Consider the following 13,811-nt stretch of genomic DNA (forward strand, 5'->3'; position numbering starts at 1 on the left):
ACTGAGACTAAAGATAGAGAAGGGCTTGAAATTGAATAACTGCCATCAAGAAGTAGAACAGATGAGATCATAGAGGGGGTAGATGGGAGGTGAGGGGAGAGGATGGGAGGAGATGGGGAAGAAAAACCTTGGTCAGTATGTAAAACAAATGAAAAGTGTTAATTAAATTTAAAAAAGAAAAGAGAGTGTAAGAATGGATGCATCCAGGTGTGAGACAGAGAGGCAATTCAATCTGCATAGAAAGAGCAGAGGACGAACACATATATAGGATTTTATATTTTAGTGATAGTTTGTGGTCAGTGAATTTTATTTCCTTTATTTTTGTTGCTTTACTTGAATGAGGAATCTGTGAAGTGTTCACATAACAACAATAGTGTATCCACATCACTTTTATGTTATCATTGGTCTTTGTTTATTCATTAAAAATGTTTGGGAGTAGGGTGTAGAAATAAAATTATGCGTGTGCTAGTCAAGAAAAAATAGATTCCAATGACTGCATAAACTTTGGACGAATTTACAATGATGGATAGCTGTTGTTATATACGTTGCATGTGTTTGGCATGTTAATAAATCTGTAGTGCTGGAACTGTAATGGGACTCTTTAACTCGGCTCTAATGAACTCTTTCTATACCTTTTTTTTAAGCTGTTAGCATTTTATTTGCTGTAGTTGACACCTAATTAGGCAATCGCTGGGTTATGGGACAGATGGATTATATAACAAAACATTGTTTATAACAAAACTCGATAGTTTCCTTTCGGTGACTTGCATGTGGCCTAGGATAGTAAAGTGCAATATTTTAGTTATTCTATTTATCAACTTGCTCCCACTGCAATCAATTCTGGAGACAAGCATCTTAGAAAGTGAAAAGCTGTCTTTTGGCAGCTCACGCCCACGAGTGGGTAGGCTTCTTTGTGTCTAGTGGAGCACACCATGGCAGCAAGCACATGGAAGCAAAACCACTCATTGACTCATGGTTACAAAGAAAAAGACAGCGGAAAAAGGATCTGCAAACCCTTTTGCAGGGCTGATCTTCAATTATCCAAAGTTTAGGCCATGCCTGTTAAAGACTCCCAGACCCTCCTAACAATGTCAAGCTAGGGAGGAAGTAATTAACATTTTCAAGTATTTATAAATCATTTGTTCCCTCAAATTCAGGCTTTTCATGTAAACTAAAAGTCTCCCCATTTTTAAAATCATCTTTTATAATGAGAATTTTCAGACGACTGATAAGCCAAATAGGACAATAAACCTTCAGTAGAAGACTTACTCATTGCCTTCTCGATAGGACTGTTTACCAAACTTTTAAAATTACTGTGCATTCTTTTCTAACCTGTTGATTGGAAAATGAAGAGACCAGCCTGTAGTCCATGTCTAACTCCATGCCATGAGTGCAGGGTATAATTACAAACAAAACACTTTGCCATTTTATTTTTATACATCCTGTTGAAAATCTTTTAAACTTCCACTTTCTGAAGTTAGTATTTTTTTTTTTTTTCAGCACTGGAAAGAAGTGTTGGCACATTGTACAGCTGGTTAAGTAGTATGCTGTTTTGCTGTGGGGGAATGTTTTACTTAGCAATCTAATACTTTGAAATGTTTCAAAAGGAAAAGAAAACTGAAAGCATTGCAGTGAATATTCAGGGACCCATCATTTAGAATCCAGAGCCTGTTTTTATCACTTTTCTCTTTGTCTACCCACATCCCTGCTATTTTCTGATACGCTCCAAAATAATTCTGTGATAGAAATTCATTTTACCTTAAATGCAGCATATATTTCTTTATCTAGAAATCATTATTCAATGACATTTCTATTGTTTACGCCAGCTTTTGTTTAGCATACATCTAAGTATGATGAGGTTTGATGAATAAAACATACCATGTGGTTGTATGCTTCTATCAAGATACATAGAGAAAAAATAATCAATCCAGAAAAGGACAACAGTTTTTAAGGTTGGCTCAAGCTTATTTTATCTGACTTTCAGCATGACTGAGGATATGACCAGAGGATTACCAAGGTGAAACATGAATAATGACCATCTAGGGAGATGGATAATATAGCTCTTGACGTGCTGTTTGCACACTAAATTCTTCACAAGCCTCCATCTCTGACAGAAGCATCAAGAGACATGCATGTCCCAGCTTGTTACAGCTGGAAAGAGCCCCGGGGCATCACCAATCTGCTAGCTCTTTGTTTCATCACTCACATTTAAGAGGCCTGGAGAAATATTACATAAGTAGATAATTGCCCATCTTCAGCCCTATAATTGAGAGCAAGTTAAGGACAAGATACTGATAATAAATTGTAACCATTATTTCTTTCAACTCTGTAGACTACTGATTTTTTTGCTATTACCTCTATGTTGCAATATACTTAGTATACAAGTAACAGTAAATTAGTGCTCGATTCAGCAGCACGTATCCCAAAATTGGAACGATACAGAGAAGATTAGCATGGCCCCTGCGCAAGGATGACAGGCAAATTATTGAAGCGTTCCACATAAAGAAAAATAATAACAGTAAATTAATAATCACTTCCATGTTCCAAACAAATGTTAAATGTTTGGTTGATATTCTGAACATTTTTAATTCAAGCATTTATTTTGTTTCTGTCTTCTGTGGATTTAAATGCTCAGTTATCTCTGCCATGCTGATTTTTGGAGGCAACGGGGAGAAAAAGATATTCTACTTGATAATAGGCTAGGACTTCATCATGTCCCACTGATTTCCTTCTCTTTAGTTTCAAACATGTTATAGCATGGCTGTGTTATACTTTATTTTGACTGCAACTGCATCCCTTCTCTCTTCGTCCTAAAAAGAATGAAGCCACTTTCACACCAGCTCTGCGGTTATTGCCTCTTCCTCTTCTTCACGAATGTGTGTGGAGACTTAATTTTGTATAGCTTACATATTGATAAATCTTCCACAGAATCACATTGAATTCCTTCTTGGAAGCCAGAGGGTTATACAATAAACATCATCTGTAATTTTGGTTGATATCATTTTTACTTTGCTTTGGTTGCTGTTAAGTTTCAGAAGATCAAACATTACTCTTGGTATAGCTGTATCTGTCTTAGTACAAGGGTACAGTAATAAGGATTTCTTTGTTTTCTTACCTCAGGCGACAGTCTGGGAGTACCCAGGTTTTCCTCATCACAAAAAGATAGTTCGGAGTTCATTGTTTTGATTGTAGCTGGGATGATTTTTCTTTCTATCTCCTCACAGTGGAGCATATCTGTTCTCTATCCTTGCTCAAGTGAACTCCAATTTCCCTACAGTATAAATGTTGCAGCTTGGCATTTTCTACTTGGAATACTTGGACACTCTGTGGCATCATTAAGATCCACAGTCTGTACTCCTAGCAGATCATGGATGTATGCTAAAGACTAAATCTTTTGTTTAGTCTTCCCCGTGTAGAAAAGTGGCATCGCCTTGCTTAACAAGGTCCTTTATGCTTATGTCTATTGCTGAGTTTGGCCATCACAATAACTTTGTGCCTAGTCGGCTGTTAATTGCTTTACTTCTGTAGTTAAGAAAGCTAAAGTATGCCTAGGAAATTAATTTTTCCAATTACAATTTGCTATTTTGTTACAAAAATAGGGCTGTAGTCCAGGAAACACCGAAAATCAAGGAGGTTACTTTCTAAAATTCAATAGCACTAAGTCCTAATTCTCAAGTCTATGACATCAGTGCTGAAATTGCTATTCTTTGTTCAATAGCAGTGGATGTTCAAAATAGCAATCATTTCATTTTTTTTAAAAAAAATAACAGCCCTCCCTGGGAAAGATGTAGGAATTTATTTTAGTCAAGAATGTATATTGATAATCAAACATAGCTCTTTTAAAAACTTGAACTGAAGAATTGGTCCGTACTTAATCAACTGAACTGTTACTTTTTCTGCAATATTGTGATCCTTAACATGATTACTGGGTTTCCAATTTGACACTTCTAGAGACCTGTAAATCAGCACACATGCTGTGTCCCAGTCTGTCATCTTGTGTCGTAGCTTTGGTTATTTACTTTCCTTCATTAGCCAGCATCTCTTTACTGTGTAAATCAGTTGAGAAGCTTTCTGCAATGGACCTCTACGAGAAAAAAAAAAAAGTGGATATCTGGGTTGATTTTCAATTACAAACATGCACAGATTGCCTGGGTTTATGTGCATATATTTTATTATTATTTCACTCTTGCATGTCAGTGGAAGCTGGTGTAAATGTAAATCTAACAGTATGGGCTCTAGTGACCAAGTGCATTGCCATAATACATCTTTGATCAATCAATCTCGTGGGGAAAGGGTTGCAAGTGTAATAAAATTCTGTAATTTGAAGTGCGGCCCATTATGGACAATTACTATGTCTGCATGCTGTCCAACTCCCACACTGAACCATTTCCAGGATAACAGCTTCACTTCGATGAGCTTTAGATTTAATGCCTTATTTCCTTTTTAAAAGTTTTTTTTGTTATTTATTTATCTATCTATTCATTTTACATCCTATTTCAGTTTCTCCTTCCCTCTCTCCTCCCAGTCCCTCCCCACCTCCATTTCTATTCTGAAAAGGTCAGACCTTTCATGGATATAAGCAAGACAGAATATATCAAGTTACAGTAAGATTAAGCACCTCCCCTCATATTAATACTGAGAAAGAAAACCCAGTGTGAGGAATAAGGTCCCAAAAGTCAGTAAGCAAGTCAGAAACAGCCCCCACTCCCACTGTTAGGAGTCCCACAAGAAGACCAAGTTACACAACTGTAACATATATACAGAGGCCCTAGTTTACTAACCCAGGTTCCCTGGTCATTGGTTCACTCTCTGTGAGGCACTATGAGAGCAGTTCAACTGATTCTGTGTTTTTTTTTTCCTTCTTGTTATATTCTTGACCCCTATAGCTCCTACTATCCTTCCTTCCTTTCTTCAGCAGGATTACCTGACTATGGCCTAATGGTTGGCTGTGGGTCTCTGCATGTTTCCATTAGTAACTGGATGAAGCTTAGCTGGCGACAACTGGGCTAGGCGCCAATCTATAAGCATAGCAGAATATCATTAGGCATAATTCCCTTGACACTTTTTCTCCAGTTGTGTTCGACTCTATAATAGGTCTCTGGGCCATCCAGCCTCTGAGTCCTCGTGCTCCAGGCACTGTCGGGTGAGTGCTCACTCTTATGTCATGGGTCCCAGGCTGGGACAGTAGTTGACTGGCCACTCATACCATCTCTCTGCCACCCTTACCCCAGCACATCCCATAGGCAGGAAAGACTAAAGGTTATGTGGGTGGGTTGCTATCTCCATCCCTCCACTGGAAGTCTTGCCTGGTCACAAGAGAGAGCCCTTTCTGTCTATGTATTCCCCTATTGCTTGGGATCTTAGCTGAGGTTTTCATTGTAGATACCTGGGAGTTTCCCATTTATCAGGTTTCTACCTTACCCCGAGTGCTCTTCCCTTTCGAGTGGCCTCTTTCAGTATTCCCCCCTCTAAAACATGGTGGACTACATCTTTCAAATAAAGGATAACCATGCTATAATCCATAGACCAAGAGAGGGTAGGTAAGGAGGACGCAATGGGGAGTGCTTTGATCTCCCTGGGAAAGGGAAACAAAAGCGATTTCATGGGTGGACTGGGGGGTGGGTAGAGATGGGAACATGAGGGATCACATTTGATGCCTTCTTTCTTTCATCTCTTGAAAAGATGAAATATTTGTAATGCTTCTAAAATTTTCTGCATACGGTTGTGCAAGGTCTTCTCTGGCGATTACTGCAGTGCCCAGCTTTTTTACCCAATAGGTGAACAACTGATTACTCTTCATGTTCTAGTTTCTTATGGAGAGTTTAATCTAGTTCACTGTCTGGTAAGTATTTTCTAAACATCCTCCTTTTGTAGTACTGAGGACCAGGCTAAGAGCTCCTGTATGATAGGCAAGCTTTTGTGCCACTGAACATTATCTACAGACATCTAATCCCTAAACAGTGTTGTAAACTCAGCAAACCAATCTATATTGCACCACTTTTGGAAAAACACANTAAATGATATGTTCATTTCAATGTATAATGAAAACTTTATTTAGCATAAACATCTGAATTGGCAAACTGTCACAAACTGAGTACCCCTGTGTAAATGCCACACAAATCTAGAAAGAGGATATTGTCAGAAACTTGTCAGAGCCCTTCATATGTATTCTAGTAACTACTAATCCAACAAGAGCAACCACTAGCCTGAGTCCCATAATCTTCTATTCTTTCCTGACTTTTCATCTTACATTTAATAAAACAGCATTTTAGTATCTACTCAATTGTAACTAACTTTTGTACCCCTCAATAATTATATTTTTGCAGTCTTTCCATATTATTGCAAATAGTTCCAACTCTCTCACTCCTCCATATACACTACATCATCATAGAAAGATAGGTAATGGATAGAACATAGATAGATAGATAGATAGATAGATAGATAGATAGATAGATAGACATAGATACAAATTTGTATTTATTGACTTAAGAGGAGTGAAAAGTATGAATCTTTTGGTAAATATAAATAAGTTTGCATTTCTGTTGACTGTGTATCTGGTAACAATTACAAGTCAAATAATATTTTGAATATATTTGACAAACTGACTAGTTCTCTAAAGTCTTATGAGTCATTTTGTAAAAGCAACACTCACTCTATAATTCCTGCTCTGCAAAATGAATTCTCATATGTTTACTGTTTCTTCTGTCGTTCTAATATTCATAGATTGCATTTAGTTAGTAATAATAATACACTATTTGTGCTTATTAGCTTCTAGACTTTAATGTGATTCTAAACTTTAAAATAGATCTAAAATAGCATTAATTTATATAAAAAATATTTTTATATTACTTTGTCAATTATTCGATTTAAAACAGGCAAAAGGTATAGCAAATGAGTCTTTGTAACCTGAAATTAATTTGAAAATATTGGAGAAAATAATTTATCAATGACTTTAACACCACAGAAGAGTTTACCATACATTTTAGTCTATGGAATTTATATCATATCTTGACATTCTACTAGCAAGCCTGATTTTGAGTGAGTTTTGCACAAAAAAAATATGGTTAATATAAATTAAATTAGTGTAACAAAACCATAGAAATGATTTTTTAAAGTGTAGTCTTACAAATTAACTTAGAACCAAAGAAACCAATCTCACAGAACATTTATTGCATGCGATAGCAATTATGAGTACAACCGAAGACAATAAAATAGGAGTTAAAGCCATTTTTGGAAAGATATAAAGCTGAGACATAATAAAGGGACAATGATAATTTTTCAATAAGATTGACTCTATCATGTAAGTTCTGGGATTTGAACTCTGATCATCAGGCTTGGAAGGATGTGCCTTTACCCACTAAACTGTCGTGTAACCAGCTTAATTTCTTAAATGACTATAGTAGTAACAATTTGGGCTCTGTTTCTCAAGAAACAAACTTTGGAATGATAGTTTGAGGAAAATGTATTTATTTGTAAGGTGTTCAAAAGAATTACCTGTAGGGGAGTGGAATCAAGCTTGGGAAAGGAAAGAAACTGTAAGAGTCGATTATTATGGAAGCTATTGTGTTTTTTTGCCATGGTTGTACAACATTACTGAGGGAACTCGGAGGCTAGGGAACAGGCTTCTCATAATTTTCACTCCCAAGCAACAAGGCAGGGATCAAGGAGTGATGTTCTTCCAACCCTTATCTGACAGTGCCTTAATACTGTTATTATTCCTTAATTGTCCCTGCAAGTCTGGTCACGCTAAGAGAAATTTTTCATGCTTTGTAGTACAGCACGGTAAGTGCTTGCTAATGTGTACTTACGAGAAGTACCAAGGGTATAGAGATTGGTTACTTCCAGTATCTATTACAAGCCCTATTCTTGCTGGTGAGGTATCCATAGGCTGGGAGAGAAAAGTTAAAACATGAATCATAGTAGTATTTGATACATGTCTATGGCTGCAAAAAGGATGGTCAGCAGAACTCTTTGTCTATAATAGTGGTATTTGAATGTGCAGTTAGTTAGCAAAGATACACTTAGCAGGAAAAAAGTGTATCTCTTAAATCATAGATGCAAAGTGCTGCTCACAAGAACGTCCTCTGGCATAATCAGGTCCTTATATATCTACTTTAGAATGTCCATTTTATTGACAGATTCGTCATAAAAATAATTAGAATAGGAAAACGCAAAGATACTGTTCCAAAAATTTCTTGCTATCTATAAGAATTATGAAATCATATCATCCTAATAATATTCCATCGCTTATGGGTGAGGTTTCATTCTATGGGCATTGAAAGATGTGGAAAATCTGTTTCATAGTTACATGAGCATAAAGTATATTTGTCTAAATTCCCTTATTAAATGCATATATATATATATATACTCAATGTCTTCTCTTGTTCTCATTTGAGCATGAAGGCCAGTGGACAACTTCTAGAGTCATAATTCAGGCGTTTTCCACCATTTTTGAGACAAGGTCTCTCTTTAAATTGAAATGTCACCAAGAAGTATAGGCTAGCTACCCAGCGAGCTCTAGAAAATTTTCTGTCTCTGTTTTCCATCTTGCCTCTGACTTTGGGACATCCAAATTAAGATTCTTATACTCACAAGTCAAATGCATAAGTAATAGGGCAAAGCCATAGAGAACATTTCTAAGACATAATTCTTTTTGGTATTAGAAACTAAGAATAAAATTATATTTCTACCCATGGCAGCAATATTCTAATTTACTTTCACGATGATAATTTAATAGAAGATCAAATTTGCCATCTGAGCAAAGAAATTTTATTAATTATCATACCCATAGCATCATAAATATTGTAATGAGAAATGCAAATATGAAATGAAGTTTTATGATAAGTTTAAACTGTCTTCTCTAGAGAAGTATTTACTACTGTTTATTTTTCCTCTTATGCCAGTTGAAAGAATTCAGAATCAGTGGGATGAGGTACAAGAACACCTTCAGAACCGGAGACAACAGTTGGATGAAATGTTAAAGGATTCAACACAGTGGCTAGAGACGAAGGAAGAAGCTGAACAGATCATAGGACAGGCTAGAGCCAAGCTTGACTCATGGAAAGAGGGTCCTCACACGATGGATGAAATCCAAAAGAAGATCACAGAGACCAAGGTCAGTGTCGAACATCACTTTCAAAATAAAATCCTTGTTAAATACAATCATGCCTTAGATTAAAAGCTAATGGCTTTAATGAAAAAAAATACTTAAACAAAAATGAATAGTGAAATTGGCTTGACTGCTTGTTTCCTTGCTTGCTTTTTGAGACAGTCTCAAATTGAAAAAGCTCCTTCAAGATGGGGTTGCCGGTGAGCGCCACCACACCTACCTGCTCCAAATTTTGAGACATAATGCAGGTTAGAGGAAAGCTGATAGCCTTTTGCAACTTTCGAGCTGATTTTCATCTTATAGTATATATGTGGTTTGTTAGTTTATGTTTTGTTTTACTGAAACAGGCTCTTAAATAGCCTGCTCCCGATCCTCCTGCCTTCGCTTCCTGAGTGCAGAAATTACAGGCCTGTGCCTTGCTACCATGCCAAATTTCTGCTGTGGGGGATTGAACTAAAGACTTCCTGAAAGCTAGGCAAGCACTCTGTTGTTCAGTTTCCCTACCCATGACCTGGGTTTTACACTGTACTATTTCTTAAGAGCACTTCCAAGATGATATGCCTACTATACTTCTGCAGTAGTGTGAATTTAAATTAATGTCTGCCATCAATTCCTTCCTAGAAAATAGATCTATCCCACCTCCCATTCCTTACCTTACAAAGAGCTTTAATTGGAGAAAGGAATGAGTGGGTATCAGAGAAGGTATAAAGGGAACATATATATATATCTCACTGATTTTTTTCCCCAGTTAATTTTAGGAAGACTAAATGGGATTAATAAACTTTTAGCCAGTCTTCATTATACCCACTTTGTTAAAGAATCTAAGCTGCTGTGAAGATAAAATCTTTGCCTATACCCAGAATATATATGTATATATGCAAGGTTGGGGAACAAATAATGGAGATACCTGCTTTTCATGACTAGTGAGTAATGTTGGCAGGCTTATCACTTACAATTTCCATTTTAAAAGAATGTCTGGAAATACAGACGAGAAGATACTGGATAATCTGACCTGCACCTCCCTCCTCATAAGTTATTGCTACATTTGTGTGCCTAAGATTGCCAGGAGAACCTACTGACCTTGTAAGGCCCTTTTCAGAGTTGGGGAACTGTGGTTATAGCTGACAGCCTCCCTTGATCCCGTGTACCTGACAATGACCCAGTCTACTCTTAGTAAACAGCAGTGAATGACTTCAAATGCTAGCACAACTCTATGATCATTTTGATGCTTTAAAGCAATCACCATACTTTGAATTCTACTATCTGGATTCCTAGCAATCTAGATATATTAATGATTCTAAATGTTTAATTCTCTCAAATCTCTTCTAGCTATTATCTACAAATACTTTATTTTTTCTAATAGTATCTATATTTTTTAATTCTGAATTTTCAGTTTAATGTCGTTGCACGATTTTCATCACTCTGTAATTAATTTCTAGTCATTATCATTTTTAATTCTTCCTACCATTTCACTAAGTTTCATCTTTATCTCTCTGGTTTGATCTTTTGAAACTCTCCACCTCTTGCTTAGAAAAATAAATGCGAAGTAGTTATAGAAATAATACCACACTTACATAGTAGAAATCATTTATGAGACGGGGTTTGGGAAAGCCCACCTTAAAAACCTGGCACATGCCTTTAACCTCAGTGCTAGGGATGTGAGTTTGAGGCCAGCCTGGTTTACAGAGCCAGTTTTAGGACAGCCATGACTGTCATGTAGAGAAACCTTGTCTCGGAAAACAAACAATAAACAAAACAAACAAACAAAAAACATGGAAAACATGTCAGAATAGAAGGAGACAGCAGTAGGAGAACACTGGTTGAGCACAACAAAACAAAACAAAACAAAAAAAAAAAACAAAAAAAAAGACTGCAGATGGTCTATTCTATGATTAGTAATTAGCAGGTCTTGAAAAATTATCCATATCTATTTTCACATTATCTCCCTGCTGCATAATGAATTAATTTTCTGAAACAAAGACATGCATTTAGAAAGCAGATTATTTTATTAATCACATCTCTTCATTCGATCTTCTTAAAGTTGGTTAAATAAATGCTCTTTTTTTAAGAGAGCCAGATGTTACAGGGAAAAAAAGCATACAAGATTTCTGTTACAAAATCCCTGACAATAAGCCATAACAGAATCCTATGACTGATGATAGCATTTAGAACTTTCAAAAGAAACAAGTATGCCTTGGTACCTGAGGTGGCCAGCACTGATCATCCTAGGATTTATTTCGTTTCCTACAACCTCAGTTGAGCTCACAGCCTGTTCACCAAGCTAACATTGGTCCAAACGTGGCAGTAAGTTCCTAGGAAAAAAAAATTATTTCTTCATCACATTGAACTTTCTTTTCTGGTGGCAAGAGCGATTTGGCCAGGCTCATAGTTTTCATTTATTTTTCTCCTTTCAGCCTTTGAAAGAGAAATTCCTTTTTTGTCTGCTCTGTGATTGCTATTGTGTCAAATTCAGCATAAAAGCCTCTCAAACGTGACGGCATTAGCTGTTTTGTGCTTCGCTGAGCTAAGAGTACATGAATTCAATAGAGAAGTGAAATCTTGTTGGAGCCTAGCTGATTTGGCTATTTATTATTTGAAACTACTTCAAGTGAGAAATCTAATAATTTTCAAATTATTAAAAAAAACATTTCCAGGGCTGAAAACACCCTATGTTTTAAATATGTCTTTTACTGGATCATAAATACATTATAATTGTAATTAATTTTCAAACTTAATCATCTTCTCTAAAGTAGTTACACTGGCTAGTTGAGAATCACAAATTATTTTAGTGGGAAAAAAAGAAATCCAGGGTTTTATTGGATAAAAATAAAAGGTACAATTTTATTATATATGGAGGAGGTAAACTTACATACCAGTGTCCTGTCTAGATATAAATATGTATAATGTTAGAAACTGAATTATTTTATATATATCAAGCAGATACATTTTGTCATATATGTATAAATGTGTATATTAGAGTTATACAAAGTTATTTCTGCAAATCTAATAATTACAAACATTGTCTGAAATCCTCTTTTAAGAGCCTAAATTTGGTCATACACTCTAAAACTCCCCTTTATTCTCTCCCTAAAGCTGCTACATGAATAAGAAGAATCAATGCACTAATAGTATCTTTCTCCTTAAAGTACTTGGAAACTACTAAACTTAAAACATATGGACTATACCTTATGTCAATGACGCAGCATAGGCAGTAAAAGGGTCACTTCCCCTGCTACTTAGGTACTCTGTATCTAAGGCAGAGTTACCAAGTCTTGTTTGCATTCTTTTACACTCTGGTCACAACCTTATTTTGCCTAGGTTTCTGTTCATATTTTAATTTCTTCCATACTGGAAAATATACTGTGACGACTAGAAAACCACTCCACACACACACACACACACAAAATATTCTGGCAAACAGTTTTAAATTGTCTTTGAGGAAATTATAAAATGAACCAAAACATAAAAATCTCTGAATTGTTATACTTCCACAAAACAGTAATATTAGAGGCTTTTTTATATATATTTTCCTGTCATTTTCTTCCAGCTCCACATTAGTTTTGAAAATCATTGAACTTGGAGCCCCTGGTAGTTATAAAACCTAGCAATCTTACAGCCATCAAGAGTGACAGGGTTGGTATTCTTCAGAAAGCAACATTTTTATTCCAAAATTGATGGCACTATTTGACCTATCTTTCAACTCTCTGGGAAAAATAAATTTAAAACGAACCTATGCACAGAATCTTGTCTTTATTTGGGCTGACTTAGAGCTATGTCCCCAGGAAAAGGCAAACATTCTTTTTCATGGTAAATATCATTCTGTAGCTGTTATTTAACAAGGCATCTTACACTGTAGTGATGTTCATTGAGAAAGCTTGGATAAAAACTTGAAATGGGCATCTGGAAGTTGAGTTGTCCATATGGAGACTTCAAAAGCTCTGCCATATTTGTGGAGAGTGGAGAGGGTCTTTGGCATCCCTTCATGAATACATATGTAAAATAAATATAAAAATTATAAACAAGAACCAAATGGAAATACTGGCTTTGAAAAAACAGCCATAAGGAAAAAAACCGCATAAGTGGTCAAGAAAAATATTATGAAACTACATAAAGCAAAAACTGAAAAAAGGAAGTGATTATTCAACAAAACATAGCTCATTTTTAATGACAAAGTGAATATCTGGGAAGATAGAGGCACTTAAAAATCACTAAAATTTGACATACTCTACGCAATAATAATTCACATAACTCTCCAACATATTAACAACAGATTAAAATTCTATAATTTAAAATTTCTTAAGACTATGAAATAAAATAAAAAATAATTAGCTTCAATGTTTGCAAATATAAAAATAGTGAAGAGAAGAAATATAATTAAAACATTGAGCAACATGAAAATAAAAATACAAAATACTTAGGCATCTGAAGAATGAGATGTGTCATTGTGAGGAAAAAAAATGACGAAAAGTAGCTAGCCAAGTTTTATTGTTTGAAGAAGAAAATTCTAATGTGGATGCTGGTGAAAATAATGAAAGGAAAAATAAATTCAGTACTTTTTGCTAAAAATAATTTAAATAACAGAGAAAGAATTTTTTTAATTTTAAATTTTTATTTTTTAAATTTTTAATTTAAATTTTAATTTATAAATTTTAATTTTAATTTTGCAAATTTTTAAATTTAAACATTTTTAAATTTTAAATTT

The 13,811-nt window shown here is 35.3% G+C and overlaps 1 protein-coding gene and 1 non-coding gene across 4 annotated transcripts in view; both read left to right on the forward strand.

The window, feature by feature from the left end:
* The window catches only part of Dmd (dystrophin), a 1,091,134-nt gene that overhangs the window by 512,438 nt on the left and 564,885 nt on the right, over positions 1-13,811 (forward strand). For all 3 annotated transcript variants that reach the window (XM_050128228.1, XM_050128226.1, XM_050128227.1), the window contains exon 10: positions 8,904-9,115. In XM_050128228.1, coding sequence (XP_049984185.1) covers positions 8,904-9,115 — 212 coding nt within the window. The remainder of the gene's footprint in view (positions 1-8,903; positions 9,116-13,811) is intronic.
* Positions 2,399-2,505, forward strand: LOC126492103 (U6 spliceosomal RNA). Its single transcript, XR_007589515.1, has one exon. It is a non-coding gene; the product is annotated as a U6 spliceosomal RNA (small nuclear RNA).

Source organism: Alexandromys fortis, unplaced genomic scaffold, assembly GCF_014885135.2.
Source record: "Alexandromys fortis isolate MF-2015 unplaced genomic scaffold, M_Fortis_MF-2015_v1.1 scaffold_265, whole genome shotgun sequence".
Lineage (NCBI taxonomy): Eukaryota > Metazoa > Chordata > Mammalia > Rodentia > Cricetidae > Alexandromys > Alexandromys fortis.